This window comes from Rhinoderma darwinii, chromosome 7 (assembly GCF_050947455.1).
Source record: "Rhinoderma darwinii isolate aRhiDar2 chromosome 7, aRhiDar2.hap1, whole genome shotgun sequence".
Lineage (NCBI taxonomy): Eukaryota > Metazoa > Chordata > Amphibia > Anura > Rhinodermatidae > Rhinoderma > Rhinoderma darwinii.
In genome coordinates this window covers 144679802-144704837 of record NC_134693.1, presented here as the reverse complement: position 1 = coordinate 144704837, position 25036 = coordinate 144679802, and the positions used below count along the sequence as shown (strand labels likewise).

At 47.0% G+C, this 25036-nt stretch overlaps 1 protein-coding gene across 1 annotated transcript in view; it reads left to right on the top strand.

Moving 5' to 3' along the window:
- The window catches only part of MST1R (macrophage stimulating 1 receptor), a 101399-nt gene that overhangs the window by 30437 nt on the left and 45926 nt on the right, over positions 1 to 25036 (top strand). Inside the window, exons 3-4 of the mRNA XM_075831979.1 lie at positions 5223 to 6131; positions 18294 to 18639. Of these exons, the coding sequence (XP_075688094.1) occupies positions 5296 to 6131; positions 18294 to 18639 (1182 nt within the window). The 5' untranslated portion in view covers positions 5223 to 5295. The remainder of the gene's footprint in view (positions 1 to 5222; positions 6132 to 18293; positions 18640 to 25036) is intronic.

Here is a 25036-nt window from a genome sequence, read left to right as displayed (position 1 = left end):
ATATGTGTGACTGATATCAGCCGCTCCTCTTATATCACTCCAGTACTATTATATCCTCCAGAGACATTACATCATATGTGTGACTGATATCAGCCGCTCCTCTTATAACACTCCAGTACTATTATATCCTCCAGAGACATTACATCATATGTGTGACTGATATCAGCCGCTCCTCTTATAACACTCCAGTACTATTATATCCTCCAGAGACATTACATCATATGTGTGACTGATATCAGCCGCTCCTCTTATATCACTCCAGTACTATTATATCCTCCAGACATGACATCATATGTGACTGATATCAGCGGCTCCTCTTATATCACTCCAGTACTATTATATCCTCCAGAGACATTACATCATATGTGTGACTGATATCAGCCCCTCCTCTTATATCACTCCAGTACTATTATATCCTCCAGAGACATTACATCATGTGTGACTGATATCAGCCGCTCCTCTTATATCACTCCAGCACTATTATATCCTCCAGAGACATTACATCATATGTGACTGATATCAGCCGCTCCTCTTATATCACTCCAGTACTATTATATCCTCCAGAGACATTACATCATATGTGTGACTGATATCAGCCCCTCCTCTTATATCACTCCAGTACTATTATATCCTCCAGACATTACATCATATGTGACTGATATCAGCCGCTCCTCTTATATCACTCCAGTACTATTATATCCTCCAGAGACATTACATCATATGTGACTGATATCAGCCGCTCCTCTTATATCACTCCAGCACTATTATATCCTCCAGAGACATTACATCATATGTGACTGATATCAGCCGCCCTCTTATAACACTCCAGTACTATTATATCCTCCAGAGACATTACATCATATGTGACTGATATCAGCCGCTCCTCTTATATCACTCCAGCACTATTATATCCTCCAGAGACATTACATCATATGTGTGACTGATATCAGCCGCTCCTCTTATATCACTCCAGCACTATTATATCCTCCAGAGACATTACATCATATATGTGACTGATATCAGCCGCTCCTCTTATATCACTCCAGTACTATTATATCCTCCAGACATGACATCATATGTGACTGATATCAGCGGCTCCTCTTATATCACTCCAGTACTATTATATCCTCCAGAGACATTACATCATATGTGTGACTGATATCAGCGGCTCCTCTTATATCACTCCAGTACTATTATATCCTCCAGAGACATTACATCATATGTGTGACTGATATCAGCCGCTCCTCTTATATCACTCCAGTACTATTATATCCTCCAGAGACATTACATCATATGTGTGACTGATATCAGCCCCTCCTCTTATATAACTCCAGTACTATTATATCCTCCAGAGACATTACATCATATGTGTGACTGATATCAGCCGCTCCTCTTATATCACTCCAGCACTATTATATCCTCCAGAGACATTACATCATATGTGACTGATATCAGCCGCTCCTCTTATATCACTCCAGTACTATTATATCCTCCAGAGACATTACATCATATGTGACTGATATCAGCCGCTCCTCTTATATCACTCCAGTACTATTATATCCTCCAGAGACATTACATCATATGTGACTGATATCAGCCGCTCCTCTCATATCACTCCAGCACTATTATATCCTCCAGAGACATTACATCATATGTGTGACTGATATCAGCCGCTCCTCTCATATCACTCCAGTACTATTATATCCTCCAGAGACATTACATCATATGTGTGACTGATATCAGCCGCTCCTCTCATATCACTCCAGTACTATTATATCCTCCAGAGACATTATATCATATGTGTGTCTGATATCAGCCGCTCCTCTCATATCACTCCAGTACTATTATATCCTCCAGAGACATTACATCATATGTGTGACTGATATCAGCCGCTCCACTTATATCACTCCAGTACTATTATATCCTCCAGAGACATTACATCATATGTGTGACTGATATCAGCCGCTCCTCTTATATCACTCCAGCACTATTATATCCTCCAGAGACATTACATCATATGTGACTGATATCAGCCGCTCCTCTTATATCACTCCAGTACTATTATATCCTCCAGACATTACATCATATGTGACTGATATCAGCCGCTCCTCTTATATCACTCCAGCACTATTATATCCTCCAGAGACATTACATCATATGTGTGACTGATATCAGCCGCTCCACTTATATCACTCCAGCACTATTATATCCTCCAGAGACATTACATCATATGTGTGACTGATATCAGCCGCTCCTCTTATATCACTCCAGTACTATTATATCCTCCAGACATTACATCATATGTGACTGATATCAGCCGCTCCTCTTATAACACTCCAGTACTATTATATCCTCCAGAGACATTACATCATATGTGTGACTGATATCAGCCGCTCCTCTTATAACACTCCAGCACTATTATATCCTCCAGAGACATTACATCATATGTGACTGATATCAGCCGCTCCTCTTATATCACTCCAGTACTATTATATCCTCCAGAGACATTACATCATATGTGTGACTGATATCAGCCGCTCCTCTTATATCACTCCAGTACTATTATATCCTCCAGAGACATTACATCATATATGTGACTGATATCAGCCGCTCCTCTTATATCACTCCAGTACTATTATATCCTCCAGACATTACATCATATATGTGACTGATATCAGCCGCTCCTCTTATATCACTCCAGCACTATTATATCCTCCAGAGACATTACATCATATGTGTGACTGATATCAGCCGCTCCAGCGCTATTCGGGCGCGCTCACCGGTGGCGCACTTTGTATTCCTATTGTAAATACAGAACCGGTGCGCCGCGTGTGACCGCGCTCTCAAGCTCTGGACTGAGGGGTTCCGGCCCTTATAATTTGACATTGAATTTTCCGCCATTCTTCTGGGCGGATTGGGGGGGCGGCTCTCACAGTCGACGGCGGCACCGCTGGATGAACTTGATATTTCCACGTCACGGGACGGACGATCATCGAGGTTCACAGACCGGGAAACGGGGACATTTATAACCTGTGACTCCCCATCTGGGACACGATCCAGACGAAACTTGTGGGAAACGACTGCACGGACTGAATATTATAACAGACCCGAGCGGGTACGCAGCCCCTATACGCTTGGGGTGGCCACCGGTTCTCAGGTATTGAGTATGGATTTACCCGGCAGCACAGAGTATGTCAGGAGAGGGGTGTGCTGATCTTGTGGGAGGTCAGAGTGAGAGTGACATTGTGGAAGGAGTTGGGTCCCAGCAGTCCAGAGTATTTCAGGAGAGTGTGCTGGTTTTGTGGGGGCAGGGCCCTGTATTCTATGTCTGTCCAGCGCGCTCGGCTCTGCTCATCCCTCAGTAATCCGTGGTGTAGTGTGTGCCAGGAGAGGGGCGGGATGCTTCACTCTTTTGTTTTTACCATCAGATGTTGAAATCCGTTTTTTATTGATGTGGAGATAATGGCGGCCGCCCCCTCCCCCGCTCAGCAAACAAATCCAAGATATAAATGTTGTTCGTGTTCCCGGCTGGATGTGTTAATAGGTACGACCCAACCCAACTTTCCCAGGAACAGATATAAACAGCCGACTAGTCAGAGTGCAGTATATATATATATATATGGCCCTCCCTGCTGTATACTGGTCCCGGCATATTCTCCTTATGTTCTGGGCTCCGGGGGGAGTCCTGTGGTGGGGGGGTATATACTTTCCTGTTTGGTAGTGAAAGGGTTACTGACGTCATGTGGTTATTTTTGTCCAGGATTGTGAAACCTTCTGTAACCACGAGGCGGAATCCTCAATGATGACCCGCACTGAGCCCCCCACGCCGCGTCCTTGTGACCTGCGCTGAGCCCCCCACGCCGCGTCCTTGTGACCCGCGCTGAGCCCCTCCCACACCGCGTCCTTGTGACCCGCGCTGAGCCCCCCACGCCGCGTCCTTGTGACCCGCGCTGAGCCCCCCACGCCGCGTCCTTGTGACCCGCACTGAGCCCCCCCCACGCCGCGTCCTTGTGACCCGCGCTGGTCATCCATGTTGAAGCCCGTTATAAAATGATGTCACAGCGACCAATCACCAGCTGGCCTGAGCTCGGAGCGTGACTGGTCGCCATAGACACCGTTGTTGATGGTCCTGCCCGTTCCAGAATGTTTATAATGAGGTCATGGGGGTTCCCTGCATGCAGTCCCCTCAGTGGTCCTCGCTCTGACGGACGCGGCGTGTCCTGACATCACGTGATCGCGTGTACTCAGACGACAATACATCGCAGCCGACTTTATTACACAGTAAAGTCACGGGGGCGACTGGGAATCGCTCAGCAATAGTCGCCGTCCATCCGGCCACTTTCGCACGGTTTTGCTGTGCGTCTCCGGTCGGATTAGTACTCGTCTGTGTCGGGATTGTCGCTGCTTCCTCTGATACATTGTGACGTCTTCTCCTCAGCTGGATCTGTGCGGTTTGGCTGCTACAAGTTACGACTTGCGCCTCCGGTTGTGGCGATTAGAACTTGCGCTGTACTTCGGCCGCACACACGAGCTGCGTATTATAGGTGGTGTCCAGATATTAGTCATGACGGTTGTTGAACTACAAGTCACAGCAGAGCCTGAGCCTTAAATATCTGGTGTCACCGTTCTGATCTACACGTAATAACTAAAGGTTAAAAACACGTAACGCGCTGAACTTATTGTATCATGATCTTCAGAAACATTGTGTTCTATACTCTAGTAACATCCAGAGCTGCAGGCATGATGTAACTAAGGATTGTGACTGCAGCTCTGGCTGTGACAGGAGTATAAGACATGATGTAACTCAGGATTGTGACGGCAGCTCTGGCTGTGACAGGAGTATAAGATATGATGTAACTCAGGATTGTGACTGCAGCTCTGGCTGTGACAGGAGTATAAGACATGATGTAACTCAGGATTGTGACTGCAGCTCTGGCTGTGACAGGAGTATAAGATATGATATAACTCAGGATTGTGACTGCAGCTCTGGCTGTGAACGAGTATAAAACATGATGTAACTCAGGATTGTGACTGCAGCTCTGGCTGTGACAGGAGTATAAGACGTGATGTAACTCAGGATTGTGACTGCAGCTCTGGCTGTGACTGGAGTATCTGATGTTCCTGTACTCTTCTGATCTCCTCCAGTATCTTCTTGCTGTTGTTGTACAGATGTTTGTGGGGGTCCCTGGGGTCACACTGACCGGTTCTGCCTCTCTCTATAGGATGGCCGCTCGCTGCTTGTCCCCTCCTCCTCGGTGAGCCTGGACTGGTGTGGATTGTCTTCTTCAGGCCTTCATGATGTGGACATTTTCTGGGGTCCTCTTCTTGTTCCTCAGCTCCTCGGCCTCGACATGGCAGTGTTCAGACAGACCCTTCCAGTCTCTGGACCCCAACGTCCGCTATGAACTCCCCGTCTTCTCCGCTCCAGGTCCTATACAGAATGTCGCCGCCAAGGAAGACCAAGACTCCTTACTGTTCCTTACCACCACCAACCACCTGCTTGTTGTCAGAGGCGCCGACCTGCACCTCCTACAAGATCTGGTCACCGGCCCCACCAAGCACTCCGGGTGTCTGCTGTGCTCCAAGTGCATGATGGGTAGTGCCGGCCAGGCGCAGGGGGAGGACACGGTCAGCCAAGTCTTGGTGGTGGAGCCCGAGGAGAACTTCCTGTACAGCTGCGGCTCCTCTTTGCGCGGACTTTGCTTCTTACATGAATTTGATGACTCTGGGATCGTGGATTCTTCCTGTCTCTTCCGGCCTCAGGATAACGCTCCTTCCTCGTGTCGGGATTGTATCGCCAGCCCCCGGGGCACCATGATCACCGTGGTACAACATATAAAGAACCTCTATTTCTATGTAGCCTCGTCTGTAGATTCTAATGTGACGGAGAACTACAGAACAACGTCTGTGTCCATCAGGCGGCTCCTCTCATCTCAAGACGGATTCTCCGGTAACTTCCATTCGCTGACGGTTCTCCCGCCGTTCCTGGACATTTACCCCATCCGCTACGTTTCCACCTTTAGCACCTCAGAACACGTCTACTTCTTGACCGTGCAGCCTGAAAGCTTCCAATCTCCGTCTTATCACAGTCGCCTCGTACGTCTCAGCGCCAAGGAGGAAGAGATGAAAAGGTAAGAACCGCTGACCCATGGGGGAGGGGTATAAAATCAAAGATCAATAACAACAGAGCAATGATACCCAGAGCAACCAATCGGATTACAGCTGTAAACTGATCGGCGATCTAGACTAAAGGATCTTTTACACAGACCAATTAACAGGCGAAGGCTCGTTCATCGGCGGATCATGTCGTTTATGCAGCATGAAATATTCTGGTAAACAACGACGCGCTGCCGACATGATGGAAATATATGAGGACGAGTGATCGGAGTAACGAGCGATCACCCCCAGACATTACTGATCATTGCCCGGTGTAACCAACGACGCGCTGCCGACATGATGGAAATATATGAGGACGAGTGATCGGAGTAACGAGCGATCATCCCCAGACATTACTGATCATTGCCCGGTGTAACCAACGACGCGCTGCCGACATGATGGAAATATATGAGGACGAGTGATCGGAGTAACGAGCGATCATCCCCAGACATTACTGATCATCCCCCGCTGTAAACAACGACGCGCTGCCGACATGATGGAAATGTATGAGGACGAGTGATCGGAGTAACGAGCGATCATCCCCAGACATTACTGATCATTGCCCGGTGTAAACAGCGACGAGCTGCCGACATGATGGAAATGTATGAGGACGAGTGATCAGAGTAACGAGCGATCATCCCCAGACATTACTGATCATTGCCTGGTGTAACCAACGACGCGCTGCCGACATGATGGAAATGTATGAGGACGAATGATCAGAGTAACGAGCGATCATCCCCAGACATTACTGATCATCCCCGATGTAACCAACGACGCGCTGCCGACATGATGGAAATGTATGAGGACGAGTGATCGGAGTAACGAGCGATCATCCCCAGACATTACTGATCATCCCCGGTGTAAACAACGACGCGCTGCCGACATGATGGAAATGTATGAGGACGAGTGATCAGAGTAACGAGCGATCATCCCCAGACATTACTGATCATCCCCGGTGTAAACAACGACGCGCTGCCGACATGATGGAAATGTATGAGGACGAGTGATCGGAGTAACGAGCGATCATCCCCCGACATTACTGATCATTGCCCGGTGTAACCAACGACGTGCTGCCGACATGATGGAAATGTATGAGGACGAGTGATCGGAGTAACGAGCGATCATCCCCAGACATTACTGATCATTGCCCGATGTAACCAACGACGCGCTGCCGACATGATGGAAATGTATGAGGACGAGTGATCTGAGTAACGAGCGATCATCCCCCGACATTACTGATCATTGCCCGGTGTAACCAACGACGTGCTGCCGACATGATGGAAATGTATGAGGACGAGTGATCGGAGTAACGAGCGATCATCCCCAGACATTACTGATCATTGCCCGGTGTAACCAACGACGCGCTGCCGACATGATGGAAATGTATGAGGACGAGTGATCGGAGTAACGAGCGATCATCCCCAGACATTACTGATCATCCCCCGATGTAAACAACGACGCGCTGCCGACATGATGGAAATGTATGAGGACGAGTGATCGGAGTAACGAGCGATCATCCCCAGACATTACTGATCATTGCCCGGTGTAAACAACGACGCGCTGCCGACATGATGGAAATGTATGAGGACGAGTGATCGGAGTAACGAGCGATCATCCCCAGACATTACTGATCATCGCCCGGTGTAACCAACGACGTGCTGCCAACATGATGGAAATGTATGAGGACGAGTGATCGGAGTAACGAGCGATCATCCCCAGACATTACTGATCATTGCCCGGTGTAACCAACGACGCGCTGCCGACATGATGGAAATGTATGAGGACGAGTGATCAGAGTAACGAGCGATCATCCCCAGACATTACTGATCATTGCCCGGTGTAAACAACGACGCGCTGCCGACATGCTGGAAATGTATGAGGACGAATGATCGGAGTAACGAGCGATCATCCCCAGACATTACTGATCATTGCCCGGTGTAAACAACGACGTGCTGCCGACATGATGGAAATGTATGAGGACGAGTGATCGGAGTAACGAGCGATCATCCCCAGACATTACTGATCATCCCCCGGTGTAAACAACGACGCGCTGCCGACATGCTGGAAATGTATGAGGACGAATGATCGGAGTAACGAGCGATCATCCCCAGACATTACTGATCATTGCCCGGTGTAAACAACGACGTGCTGCCGACATGATGGAAATGTATGAGGACGAGTGATCGGAGTAACGAGCGATCATCCCCAGACATTACTGATCATCCCCCGATGTAAACAACGACGCGCTGCCGACATGATGGAAATGTATGAGGACGAGTGATCGGAGTAACGAGCGATCATCCCCAGACATTACTGATCATCCCCCGGTGTAAACAACGACGCGCTGCCGACATGATGGAAATGTATGAGGACGAGTGATCAGAGTAACGAGCGATCATCCCCAGACATTACTGATCATTGCCCGGTGTAAACAACGACGCGCTGCCGACATGATGGAAATGTATGAGGACGAGTGATCGGAGTAACGAGCGATCATCCCCAGACATTACTGATCATTGCCCGGTGTAAACAACGACGCGCTGCCGACATGATGGAAATGTATGAGGACGAATGATCGGAGTAACGAGCGATCATCCCCAGACATTACTGATCATTGCCCGGTGTAAACAACGACGCGCTGCCGACATGATGGAAATGTATGAGGACGAGTGATCGGAGTAACGAGCGATCATCCCCAGACATTACTGATCATTGCCTGGTGTAAACAACGACGCGCTGCCGACATGATGGAAATGTATGAGGACGAGTGATCGGAGTAACGAGCGATCATCCCCAGACATTACTGATCATCGCCCGGTGTAAACAACGACGCGCTGTCGACATGATGGAAATGTATGAGGACGAGTGATCGGAGTAACGAGCGATCATCCCCAGACATTACTGATCATCCCCCGGTGTAAACAACGACGCGCTGCCGACATGATGGAAATGTATGAGGACGAGTGATCGGAGTAACGAGCGATCATCCCCAGACATTACTGATCATTGCCTGGTGTAAACAACGACGCGCTGCCGACATGATGGAAATGTATGAGGACGAGTGATCGGAGTAACGAGCGATCATCCCCAGACATTACTGATCATTGCCCGGTGTAAACAACGACGTGCTGCCGACATGATGGAAATGTATGAGGACGAGTGATCGGAGTAACGAGCGATCATCCCCAGACATTACTGATCATCCCCCGGTGTAAACAACGACGCGCTGCCGACATGCTGGAAATGTATGAGGACGAATGATCGGAGTAACGAGCGATCATCCCCAGACATTACTGATCATTGCCCGGTGTAAACAACGACGTGCTGCCGACATGATGGAAATGTATGAGGACGAGTGATCGGAGTAACGAGCGATCATCCCCAGACATTACTGATCATCCCCCGGTGTAAACAACGACGCGCTGCCGACATGATGGAAATGTATGAGGACGAGTGATCGGAGTAACGAGCGATCATCCCCAGACATTACTGATCATCCCCCGGTGTAAACAACGACGCGCTGCCGACATGATGGAAATGTATGAGGACGAGTGATCAGAGTAACGAGCGATCATCCCCAGACATTACTGATCATTGCCCGGTGTAAACAACGACGCGCTGCCGACATGATGGAAATGTATGAGGACGAGTGATCGGAGTAACGAGCGATCATCCCCAGACATTACTGATCATTGCCCGGTGTAAACAACGACGCGCTGCCGACATGATGGAAATGTATGAGGACGAATGATCGGAGTAACGAGCGATCATCCCCAGACATTACTGATCATTGCCCGGTGTAAACAACGACGCGCTGCCGACATGATGGAAATGTATGAGGACGAGTGATCGGAGTAACGAGCGATCATCCCCAGACATTACTGATCATTGCCTGGTGTAAACAACGACGCGCTGCCGACATGATGGAAATGTATGAGGACGAGTGATCGGAGTAACGAGCGATCATCCCCAGACATTACTGATCATCGCCCGGTGTAAACAACGACGCGCTGTCGACATGATGGAAATGTATGAGGACGAGTGATCGGAGTAACGAGCGATCATCCCCAGACATTACTGATCATCCCCCGGTGTAAACAACGACGCGCTGCCGACATGATGGAAATGTATGAGGACGAGTGATCGGAGTAACGAGCGATCATCCCCAGACATTACTGATCATTGCCTGGTGTAAACAACGACGCGCTGCCGACATGATGGAAATGTATGAGGACGAGTGATCGGAGTAACGAGCGATCATCCCCAGACATTACTGATCATCCCCCGGTGTAAACAACGACGCGCTGCCGACATGATGGAAATGTATGAGGACGAGTGATCGGAGTAACGAGCGATCATCCCCAGACATTACTGATCATCGCCCGGTGTAAACAACGACGCGCTGCCGACATGATGGAAATGTATGAGGACGAGTGATCGGAGTAACGAGCGATCATCCCCAGACATTACTGATCATCCCCCGGTGTAAACAACGACGCGCTGCCGACATGATGGAAATGTATGAGGACGAGTGATCGGAGTAACGAGCGATCATCCCCAGACATTACTGATCATTGCCCGGGGTAAACAACGACGCGCTGCCGACATGATGGAAATGTATGAGGACGAGTGATCGGAGTAACGAGCGATCTTCCCCAGACATTGCTGATCATTGCCCGGTGTAAACAACGACGCGCTGCCGACATGATGGAAATGTATGAGGACGAATGATCGGAGTAACGAGCGATCATCCCCAGACATTACTGATCATTGCCCGGTGTAAACAACGACGCGCTGCCGACATGATGGAAATATATGAGGACGAGTGATCGGAGTAACGAGCGATCATCCCCAGACATTACTGATCATTGCCCGGTGTAAACAACGACGCGCTGCCGACATGATGGAAATGTATGAGGACGAGTGATCAGAGTAACGAGCGATCATCCCCAGACATTACTGATCATCGCCCGGTGTAAACAACGACGTGCTGCTGACATGATGGAAATGTATGAGGACGAGTGATCAGAGTAACGAGCGATCATCCCCAGACATTACTGATCATTGCCCGGTGTAACCAACGACGTGCTGCCGACATGATGGAAATGTATGAGGACGAGTGATCGGAGTAACGAGCGATCTTCCCCAGACATTACTGATCATTGCCCGATGTAAACAACGATGTGCTGCCGACATGATGGAAATGTATGAGGACGAGTGATCAGAGTAACGAGCGATCATCCCCAGACATTACTGATCATTGCCCGGTGTAACCAACGACGTGCTGCCGACATGATGGAAATGTATGAGGACGAGTGATCGGAGTAACGAGTGATCATCCCCAGACATTACTGATCATTGCCCGGTGTAAACAACGACGCGCTGCCGACATGATGGAAATGTATGAGGACGAGTGATCTGAGTAACGAGCGATCATCCCCCGACATTACTGATCATTGCCCGGTGTAACCAACGACGTGCTGCCGACATGATGGAAATGTATGAGGACGAGTGATCGGAGTAACGAGCGATCATCCCCAGACATTACTGATCATTGCCCGGTGTAACCAACGACGCGCTGCCGACATGATGGAAATGTATGAGGACGAGTGATCGGAGTAACGAGCGATCATCCCCAGACATTACTGATCATCCCCCGATGTAAACAACGACGCGCTGCCGACATGATGGAAATGTATGAGGACGAGTGATCGGAGTAACGAGCGATCATCCCCAGACATTACTGATCATTGCCCGGTGTAAACAACGACGCGCTGCCGACATGATGGAAATGTATGAGGACGAGTGATCGGAGTAACGAGCGATCATCCCCAGACATTACTGATCATTGCCCGATGTAAACAACGACGCGCTGCCGACATGATGGAAATGTATGAGGACGAGTGATCAGAGTAACGAGCGATCATTCCCAGACATTACTGATCATCGCCCGGTGTAACCAACGACGTGCTGCCAACATGATGGAAATGTATGAGGACGAGTGATCGGAGTAACGAGCGATCATCCCCAGACATTACTGATCATTGCCCGGTGTAACCAACGACGCGCTGCCGACATGATGGAAATGTATGAGGACGAGTGATCAGAGTAACGAGCGATCATCCCCAGACATTACTGAGCATTGCCCGGTGTAACCAACGACGTGCTGCCGACATGATGGAAATGTATGAGGACGAGTGATCAGAGTAACGAGCGATCATCCCCAGACATTACTGATCATTGCCCGGTGTAAACAACGACGCGCTGCCGACATGCTGGAAATGTATGAGGACGAATGATCGGAGTAACGAGCGATCATCCCCAGACATTACTGATCATTGCCCGGTGTAAACAACGACGTGGTGCCGACATGATGGAAATGTATGAGGACGAGTGATCGGAGTAACGAGCGATCATCCCCAGACATTACTGAGCATTGCCCGGTGTAACCAACGACGTGCTGCCGACATGATGGAAATGTATGAGGACGAGTGATCAGAGTAACGAGCGATCATCCCCAGACATTACTGATCATTGCCCGGTGTAAACAACGACGCGCTGCCGACATGCTGGAAATGTATGAGGACGAATGATCGGAGTAACGAGCGATCATCCCCAGACATTACTGATCATTGCCCGGTGTAAACAACGACGTGGTGCCGACATGATGGAAATGTATGAGGACGAGTGATCGGAGTAACGAGCGATCATCCCCAGACATTACTGATCATCCCCCGGTGTAAACAACGACGCGCTGCCGACATGATGGAAATGTATGAGGACGAGTGATCAGAGTAACGAGCGATCATCCCCAGACATTACTGATCATTGCCCGGTGTAAACAACGACGCGCTGCCGACATGATGGAAATGTATGAGGACGAGTGATCGGAGTAACGAGCGATCATCCCCAGACATTACTGATCATTGCCCGGTGTAAACAACGACGCGCTGCCGACATGATGGAAATGTATGAGGACGAATGATCGGAGTAACGAGCGATCATCCCCAGACATTACTGATCATTGCCCGGTGTAAACAATGACGCGCTGCCGACATGATGGAAATGTATGAGGACGAGTGATCGGAGTAACGAGCGATCATCCCCAGACATTACTGATCATTGCCTGGTGTAAACAACGACGCGCTGCCGACATGATGGAAATGTATGAGGACGAGTGATCGGAGTAACGAGCGATCATCCCCAGACATTACTGATCATTGCCTGGTGTAAACAACGACGCGCTGCCGACATGATGGAAATGTATGAGGACGAGTGATCGGAGTAACGAGCGATCATCCCCAGACATTACTGATCATTGCCCGGTGTAAACAACGACGCGCTGTCGACATGATGGAAATGTATGAGGACGAGTGATCGGAGTAACGAGCGATCATCCCCAGACATTACTGATCATTGCCCGGTGTAAACAACGACGTGGTGCCGACATGATGGAAATGTATGAGGACGAGTGATCGGAGTAACGAGCGATCATCCCCAGACATTACTGAGCATTGCCCGGTGTAACCAACGACGTGCTGCCGACATGATGGAAATGTATGAGGACGAGTGATCAGAGTAACGAGCGATCATCCCCAGACATTACTGATCATTGCCCGGTGTAAACAACGACGCGCTGCCGACATGCTGGAAATGTATGAGGACGAATGATCGGAGTAACGAGCGATCATCCCCAGACATTACTGATCATTGCCCGGTGTAAACAACGACGTGGTGCCGACATGATGGAAATGTATGAGGACGAGTGATCGGAGTAACGAGCGATCATCCCCAGACATTACTGATCATCCCCCGGTGTAAACAACGACGCGCTGCCGACATGATGGAAATGTATGAGGACGAGTGATCAGAGTAACGAGCGATCATCCCCAGACATTACTGATCATTGCCCGGTGTAAACAACGACGCGCTGCCGACATGATGGAAATGTATGAGGACGAGTGATCGGAGTAACGAGCGATCATCCCCAGACATTACTGATCATTGCCCGGTGTAAACAACGACGCGCTGCCGACATGATGGAAATGTATGAGGACGAATGATCGGAGTAACGAGCGATCATCCCCAGACATTACTGATCATTGCCCGGTGTAAACAATGACGCGCTGCCGACATGATGGAAATGTATGAGGACGAGTGATCGGAGTAACGAGCGATCATCCCCAGACATTACTGATCATTGCCTGGTGTAAACAACGACGCGCTGCCGACATGATGGAAATGTATGAGGACGAGTGATCGGAGTAACGAGCGATCATCCCCAGACATTACTGATCATTGCCTGGTGTAAACAACGACGCGCTGCCGACATGATGGAAATGTATGAGGACGAGTGATCGGAGTAACGAGCGATCATCCCCAGACATTACTGATCATTGCCCGGTGTAAACAACGACGCGCTGTCGACATGATGGAAATGTATGAGGACGAGTGATCTGAGTAACGAGCGATCATCCCCCGACATTACTGATCATTGCCCGGTGTAACCAACGACGTGCTGCCGACATGATGGAAATGTATGAGGACGAGTGATCGGAGTAACGAGCGATCATCCCCAGACATTACTGATCATTGCCCGGTGTAACCAACGACGCGCTGCCGACATGATGGAAATGTATGAGGACGAGTGATCGGAGTAACGAGCGATCATCCCCAGACATTACTGATCATCCCCCGATGTAAACAACGACGCGCTGCCGACATGATGGAAATGTATGAGGACGAGTGATCGGAGTAACGAGCGATCATCCCCAGACATTACTGATCATTGCCCGGTGTAAACAACGACGCGCTGCCGACATGATGGAAATGTATGAGGACGAGTGATCGGAGTAACGAGCGATCATCCCCAGACATTACTGATCATTGCCCGATGTAAACAACGACGCGCTGCCGACATGATGGAAATGTATGAGGACGAGTGATCAGAGTAACGAGCGATCATCCCCAGACATTACTGATCATCGCCCGGTGTAACCAACGACGTGCTGCCAACATGATGGAAATGTATGAGGACGAGTGATCGGAGTAACGAGCGATCATCCCCAGACATTACTGATCATTGCCCGGTGTAACCAACGACGCGCTGCCGACATGATGGAAATGTATGAGGACGAGTGATCAGAGTAACGAGCGATCATCCCCAGACATTACTGAGCATTGCCCGGTGTAACCAACGACGTGCTGCCGACATGATGGAAATGTATGAGGACGAGTGATCAGAGTAACGAGCGATCATCCCCAGACATTACTGATCATTGCCCGGTGTAAACAACGACGCGCTGCCGACATGCTGGAAATGTATGAGGACGAATGATCGGAGTGACGAGCGATCATCCCCAGACATTACTGATCATTGCCCGGTGTAAACAACGACGTGGTGCCGACATGATGGAAATGTATGAGGACGAGTGATCGGAGTAACGAGCGATCATCCCCAGACATTACTGATCATCCCCCGGTGTAAACAACGACGCGCTGCCGACATGATGGAAATGTATGAGGACGAGTGATCAGAGTAACGAGCGATCATCCCCAGACATTACTGATCATTGCCCGGTGTAAACAACGACGCGCTGCCGACATGATGGAAATGTATGAGGACGAGTGATCGGAGTAACGAGCGATCATCCCCAGACATTACTGATCATTGCCCGGTGTAAACAACGACGCGCTGCCGACATGATGGAAATGTATGAGGACGAATGATCGGAGTAACGAGCGATCATCCCCAGACATTACTGATCATTGCCCGGTGTAAACAATGACGCGCTGCCGACATGATGGAAATGTATGAGGACGAGTGATCGGAGTAACGAGCGATCATCCCCAGACATTACTGATCATTGCCTGGTGTAAACAACGACGCGCTGCCGACATGATGGAAATGTATGAGGACGAGTGATCGGAGTAACGAGCGATCATCCCCAGACATTACTGATCATTGCCCGGTGTAAACAACGACGCGCTGTCGACATGATGGAAATGTATGAGGACGAGTGATCGGAGTAACGAGCGATCATCCCCAGACATTACTGATCATCCCCCGGTGTAAACAACGACGCGCTGCCGACATGATGGAAATGTATGAGGACGAGTGATCGGAGTAACGAGCGATCATCCCCAGACATTACTGATCATTGCCTGGTGTAAACAACGACGCGCTGCCGACATGATGGAAATGTATGAGGACGAGTGATCGGAGTAACGAGCGATCATCCCCAGACATTACTGATCATCCCCCGGTGTAAACAACGACGCGCTGCCGACATGATGGAAATGTATGAGGACGAGTGATCGGAGTAACGAGCGATCATCCCCAGACATTACTGATCATTGCCCGGTGTAAACAACGACGTGCTGCCGACATGATGGAAATGTATGAGGACGAGTGATCGGAGTAACGAGCGATCATCCCCAGACATTACTGATCATCCCCCGGTGTAAACAACGACGCGCTGCCGACATGATGGAAATGTATGAGGACGAGTGATCGGAGTAACGAGCGATCATCCGCAGACATTACTGATCATTGCCCGGTGTAAACAACGACGCGCTGCCGACATGATGGAAATGTATGAGGACGAGTGATCGGAGTAACGAGCGATCATCCCCAGACATTACTGATCATTGCCCGGGGTAAACAACGACGCGCTGCCGACATGATGGAAATGTATGAGGACGAGTGATCGGAGTAACGAGCGATCATCCCCAGACATTACTGATCATCCCCCGGTGTAAACAACGACGCGCTGCCGACATTATGGAAATGTATGAGGACGAGTGATCGGAGTAACGAGCGATCATCCCCAGACATTACTGATCATTGCCCGGTGGAAACAACGACGTGCTGCCGACATGATGGAAATGTATGAGGACGAGTGATCGGAGTAACGAGCGATCATCCCCAGACATTACTGATCATTGCCCGGTGTAACCAACGACTTGCTGCCGACATGATGGAAATGTATGAGGACGAGTGATCGGAGTAACGAGCGATCATCCCCAGACATTACTGATCATTGCCCGGTGGAAACAACGACGTGCTGCCGACATGATGGAAATGTATGAGGACGAGTGATCGGAGTAACGAGCGATCATCCCCAGACATTACTGATCATTGCCCGGTGTAAACAACGACGCGCTGCCGACATGATGGAAATGTATGAGGACGAGTGATCGGAGTAACGAGCGATCATCCCCAGACATTACTGATCTGATCACAGCTGTCTTGTTGATCGGCGCTTGTTTTTACGGCCCATATCGGCTCGTGTAATCGGATCCTTAGTTTCAATTCCTTGTCATTTTTATGATCTCTACTTAATGTCAGTTAAAGGAAGCACCAAAATCTACAAATAGAGGACCAGCAAACCCTTCCTTATAATGTGTGGCTGCCGTCTCAGGTGGGTGGTTCACACGATCAAACATAAAAATGAGGCAGACGACAGCATCTCCATTGAAGAAAAAATATTTCTTCATGCCAATTACAAGTTCATATAGAAATGGCGGCGTCTCGGCTCCAAACAAATGAGCCGTCCCCAAGACTGCGAATGGGAACATTCTTATTTACCCATCCTGACCTAGTCCTTCTCACAGATGAGGGTTTGTTACAGTATCTCTAAGTATAGTCTAATGGGATCAGAAACCTTCGGCACTTCAGCTGTTGTGAAACTACAATTCCCATCATGCTCTGACAGCCTTTGGCTCTCAGTGCATGCTGGGAGTTGTAGTTTTACAACAGCTGGAGTGCCAAATGTTGCACAACAGCAGCAGCACAAATCTCTTTGCTGTCCTGATAGTTTGTTACAATGTATCAGTGCAGGTAAATGTGTCAGTCTGGAGTCCAGCCTGTTTAGCTCAGAGGATTGTCAAGACTGGATACATTGTAACAAACTCTCAGCTGTGTGAAAGATCAGGTCAGGATAGGTTTTCAGACAACTTGATGAGCGGTTTATCTTTCGGAATGGATATAAATGAGGATTATTTTACGTTCTCCACGATTACTAGACAAGGGGTAGGATGATATTAAGAGCAGGGTAATGCCAGAAACCTGGAGCCACTTATCTCCTAGGGAAATGGGAAGGCGATGCAGCTGAAAGATTTCTGTTTCTTTGCAGTTACCGGGAGTTGGTGCTGGATTGTCGCGTTGAAGAGAAGCGTCGGCGCAGGTCACAATCTAGAAGCTTCAATATCCTGCAGGCCGCGCACCTCGTCCCTGTGGGGAAGGACTTGTCGTCTGAGATGAACCTGGAGCCCGGAGACCTCGTGCTGTTCGCTGCCTTTGCTCAGAGTGAACCAAACAGTGAGAAACCCGGCAAAAAGTCAGCCCTGTGCGCCTTCCCCCTGAAGCTTATCGACTGGTCCATCAAGGAAGGAATGAAGAAATGCTGCAGCATCGAGTACAAGGAGAAACTGCCCAGGGGACTCCGCTACTTCCAAGACACCCAGTACTGCCCCCAAAATGTAAGGATGGGGAGGGTAGAAGAAGATAGAAATAGGGATTATAGTACAGTCCCCTTATATTTCATGAGAAGTTATTGGAGGGGCGGAGCTGTGACAACTTCTCAATGTAATTATATTATATATCAGTAACAGGGGGCGGGGCTGTGACAACCTCTCACACATAGTATACAGGCTGGTTGTCAGTAGTAATAGATGAATAGCTGTTACTGTATATAAGATGTGTGGATCTCATGTCTGATCACAATGTAATTATATTATATATCAGTGATGTCAGTAACAGGGGGCGGGGCTGTGACAACCTCTCACACATGATATACAGGCTGGTTGTCAGTAGTAATAGATGAATAGCTGTTACTGAATATAAGATGTGTGGATCTCATGTCTGATCACAATGTAATTATATTATATATCAGTGATGTCAGTAACAGGGGGCGGGGCTGTGACAACCTCTCACACATGATATACAGGCTGGTTGTCAGTAGTAATAGATGAATAGCTGTTACTGAATATAAGGTGTGTGGATCTCATGTCTGATCACAGTGTAATTATATTATATATCAGTGATGTCAGTAACAGGGGGCGGGGCTGTGACAACCTCTCACACATGATATACAGGCTGGTTGTCAGTAGTAATAGATGAATAGCTGTTACTGTATATAAGATGTGTGGATCTCATGTCTGATCACAGTGTAATTATATTATATATCAGTGATGTCAGTAACAGGGGGCGGGGCTGTGACAACCTCTCACACATGATACACAGGCTGGTTGTCAGTAGTAATAGATGAATAGCTGTGACTGTATATAAGATGTGTGGATCTCATGTCTGATCACAATGTAATTATATATCAGTGATGTCAGTAACAGGGGGCGGAGCTGTGACAACCTCTCACACATGATATACAGGCTGGTTGTCAGTAGTAATAGATGAATAGCTGTTACTGTATATAAGATGTGTGGATCTCATGTCTGATCACAATGTAATTATATATCAGTGATGTCAGTAACACGGGGCGGGGCTGTGACAACCTCTCACACAGGATATACAGGCTGGTTGTCAGTAGTAATAGATGAATAGCTGTTACTGTATATAAGATGTGTGGATCTCATGTCTGATCACAGTGTAATTATATTATATATCAGTGATGTCAGTAACAGGGGGCGGGGCTGTGACAACCTCTCACACATGATATACCGGCTGGTTGTCAGTAGTAATAGATGAATAGCTGTGACTGTATATAAGATGTGTGGATCTCATGTCTGATCACAGTGTAATTATATTATATATCAGTGATGTCAGTAACATGGGGCGGGGCTGTGACAACCTCTCACACATGATATACAGGCTGGTTGTCAGTAGTAATAGATGAATAGCTGTTACTGTATATAAGGTGTGTGGATCTCATGTCTGATCACATGTAATTATATTATATATCAGTGATGTCAGTAACAGGGGCGGAGCTGTGACAACCTCTCACACATGATATACAGGCTGGTTGTCAGTAGTAATAGATGAATAGCTGTTACTGTATATAAGATGTGTGGATCTCATGTCTGATCACAGTGTAATTATATTATATATCAGTGATGTCAGTAACAGGGGGCGGGGCTGTGACAACCTCTCACACATGATATACAGGCTGGTTGTCAGTAGTAATAGATGAATAGCTGTGACTGTATATAAGATGTGTGGATCTCATGTCTGATCACAGTGTAATTATATTATATATCAGTGATGTCAGTAACAGGGGGCGGGGCTGTGACAACCTCTCACACATGATATACAGGCTGGTTGTCAGTAGTAATAGATGAATAGCTGTTACTGTATATAAGATGTGTGGATCTCATGTCTGATCACATGTAATTATATTATATATCAGTGATGTCAGTAACAGGGGGCGGGGCTGTGACAACCTCTCACACATGATATACAGGCTGGTTGTCAGTAGTAATAGATGAATAGCTGTTACTGTATATAAGATGTGTGGATCTCATGTCTGATCACAATGTAATTATATTATATATCAGTGATGTCAGTAACAGGGGCGGGGCTGTGACAACCTCTCACACATGATATACAGGCTGGTTGTCAGTAGTAATAGATGAATAGCTGTTACTGTATATAAGATGTGTGGATCTCATGTCTGATCACAATGTAATTATATTATATATCAGTGATGTCAGTAACAGGGGCGGGGCTGTGACAACCTCTCACACATGATATACAGGCTGGTTGTCAGTAGTAATAGATGAATAGCTGTCACTGTATATAAGATGTGTGGATCTCATGTCTGATCACAGTGTAATTATATTATATATCAGTGATGTCAGTAACAGGGGGCGGGGCTGTGACAACCTCTCACACATGATATACAGGCTGGTTGTCAGTAGTAATAGATTAGCTGTTATTGTATATAAGATGTGTGGATCTTATGTCTGATCACAGTGTAATTATATTATATATCAGTGATGTCAGTAACAGGGGGCGGGGCTGTGACAACCTCTCACACATGATATACAGGCTGGTTGTCAGTAGTAATAGATGAATAGCTGTGACTGTATATAAGATGTGTGGATCTCATGTCTGATCACAGTGTAATTATATTATATATCAGTGATGTCAGTAACAGGGGGCGGGGCTGTGACAACCTCTCACACATGATATACAGGCTGGTTGTCAGTAGTGATAGATGAATAGCTGTCACTGTATATAAGATGTGTGGATCTCATGTCTGATCACAGTGTAATTATATTATATATCAGTGATGTCAGTAACAGGGGGCGGGGCTGTGACAACCTCTCACACATGATATACAGGCTGGTTGTCAGTAGTAATAGATGAATAGCTGTTACTGTATATAAGATGTGTGGATCTCATGTCTGATCACAATGTTATTATATATCAGTGATGTCAGTAACAGGGGGCGGGGCTGTGACAACCTCTCACACATGATATACAGGCTGGTTGTCAGTAGTGATAGATGAATAGCTGTTACTGTATATAAGATGTGTGGATCTCATGTCTGATCACAATGTTATTATATATCAGTGATGTCAGTAACAGGGGGCGGGGCTGTGACAACCTCTCACACATGATATACAGGCTGGTTGTCAGTAGTAATAGATGAATAGCTGTTACTGTATATAAGGTGTGTGGATCTCATGTCTGATCACAATGTAATTATATTATATATTAGTGATGTCAGTAACAGGGGGCGGGGCTGTGACAACCTCTCACACATGATATACAGGCTGGTTGTCAGTAGTGATAGATGAATAGCTGTTACTGTATATAAGATGTGTGGATCTCATGTCTGATCACAGTGTAATTATATTATATATCAGTGATGTCAGTAACAGGAGGCGGGGCTGTGACAACCTCTCACACATGATATACAGGCTGGTTGTCAGTAGTAATAGATGAATAGCTGTTACTGTATATAAGATGTGTGGATCTCATGTCTGATCACAGTGTAATTATATTATATATCAGTGATGTCAGTAACAGGGGGCGGGGCTGTGACAACCTCTCACACATGATATACAGGCTGGTTGTCAGTAGTAATAGATGAATAGCTGTGACTGTATATAAGATGTGTGGATCTCATGTCTGATCACAATGTAATTATATTATATATCAGTGATGTCAGTAACAGGGGGCGGAGCTGTGACAACCTCTCACACATGATATACAGGCTGGTTGTCAGTAGTAATAGATGAATAGCTGTTACTGTATATAAGATGTGTGGATCTCATGTCTGATCACATGTAATTATATTCTATATCAGTGATGTCAGTAACAGGGGGAGGGGCTGTGACAACCTCTCACACATGATATACAGGCTGGTTGTCAGTAGTGATAGATGAATAGCTGTTACTGTATATAAGATGTGTGGATCTCATGTCTGATCACAGTGTAATTATATTATATATCAGTGATGTCAGTAACAGGGGGCGGGGCTGTGACAACCTCTCACACATGGTATACAGGCTGGTTGTCAGTAGTAATAGATGAATAGCTGTGACTGTATATAAGATGTGTGGATCTCATGTCTGATCACAATGTAATTATATTATATATCAGTGATGTCAGTAACAGGGGGCGGAGCTGTGACAACCTCTCACACATGATATACAGGCTGGTTGTCAGTAGTAATAGATGAATAGCTGTTACTGTATATAAGATGTGTGGATCTCATGTCTGATCACAATGTAATTATATATCAGTGATGTCAGTAACAGCAGGCGGGGCTGTGACAACCTCTCACACATGATATACAGGCTGGTTGTCAGTAGTAATAGATGAATAGCTGTGACTGTATATAAGATGTGTGGATCTCATGTCTGATCACAATGTAATTATATATCAGTGATGTCAGTAACAGCAGGCGGGGCTGTGACAACCTCTCACACATGATATACAGGCTGGTTGTCAGTAGTAATAGATGAATAGCTGTTACTGTATATAAGATGTGTGGATCTCATGTCTGATCAGTGTAATTATATTATATAACAGTGATGTCAGTAACAGGGGGCGGGGCTGTGACAACCTCTCGCACATGATATACAGGCTGGTTGTCAGTAGTAATAGATGAATAGCTGTGACTGTATATAAGATGTGTGGATCTCATGTCTGATCACAGTGTAATTATATTATATATCAGTGATGTCAGTAACAGGGGGCGGGGCTGTGACAACCTCTCACACATGATATACAGGCTGGTTGTCAGTAGTAATAGATGAATAGCTGTGACTGTATATAAGATGTGTGGATCTCATGTCTGATCACAGTGTAATTATATTATATATCAGTGATGTCAGTAACAGCAGGCGGGGCTGTGACAACCTCTCACACATGATATACAGGCTGGTTGTCAGTAGTAATAGATGAATAGCTGTGACTGTATATAAGATGTGTGGATCTCATGTCTGATCACATGTAATTATATATCAGTGATGTCAGTAACAGGGGGCGGAGCTGTGACAACCTCTCACACATGATATACAGGCTGGTTGTCAGTAGTAATAGATGAATAGCTGTTACTGTATATAAGATGTGTGGATCTCATGTCTGATCACAATGTAATTATATTATATATCAGTGATGTCAGTAACAGGGGGCGTGGCTGTGACAACCTCTCACATGATATACTGGCTGGTTGTCAGTAGTAATAGATGAATAGCTGTCACTGTATATAAGATGTGAGGATCTCATGTCTGATCACAATGTAATTATATTATATATCAGTGATGTCAGTAACAGGGGGCGGGGCTGTGACAACCTCTCACACATGATATACAGGCTGGTTGTCAGTAGTAATAGATGAATAGCTGTGACTGTATATAAGATGTGTGGATCTCATGTCTGATCACAGTGTAATTATATTATATATCAGTGATGTCAGTAACAGGGGGCGGGGCTGTGACAACCTCTCACACATGATATACAGGCAGGTTGTCAGTAGTAATAGATGAATAGCTGTGACTGTATATAAGATGTGTGGATCTCATGTCTGATCACAATGTAATTATATTATATATCAGTGATGTCAGTAACAGGGGGCGGGGCTGTGACAACCTCTCACACATGATATACAGGCTGGTTGTCAGTAGTAATAGATGAATAGCTGTGACTGTATATAAGATGTGTGGATCTCATGTCTGATCACATGTAATTATATATCAGTGATGTCAGTAACAGGGGGCGGGGCTGTGACAACCTCTCACACATGATATCAGGCTGGTTGTCAGTAGTAATAGATGAATAGCTGTTACTGTATATAAGATGTGTGGATCTCATGTCTGATCACAATGTAATTATATTATATATCAGTGATGTCAGTAACAGGGGGCGGGGCTGTGACAACCTCTCACACATGATATACAGCCTGGCTGTCAGTAGTAATAGATGAATAGCTGTTACTGTATATAAGATGTGTGGATCTCATGTCTGATCACAGTGTAATTATATTATATAACAGTGATGTCAGTAACAGGGGGCGGGGCTGTGACAACCTCTCACACATGATATACAGGCTGGTTGTCAGTAGTAATAGATGAATAGCTGTTACTGTATATAAGATGTGTGGATCTCATGTCTGATCACAATGTAATTATATTATATATCAGTGATGTCAGTAACAGGGGCGGGGCTGTGACAACCTCTCACACATGATATACAGGCTGGTTGTCAGTAGTGATAGATGAATAGCTGTTACTGTATATAAGATGTGTGGATCTCATGTCTGATCACATGTAATTATATTATATATCGGTGATGTCAGTAACGGGGCGGGGCTGTGACAACCTCTTAGGTTTGTGGATCTCATGGATGATGATGTTTGGGGTGTTGGTCTTTCATACGTTACAGATTTGTTTTTATTCTTCATCTTCGGGG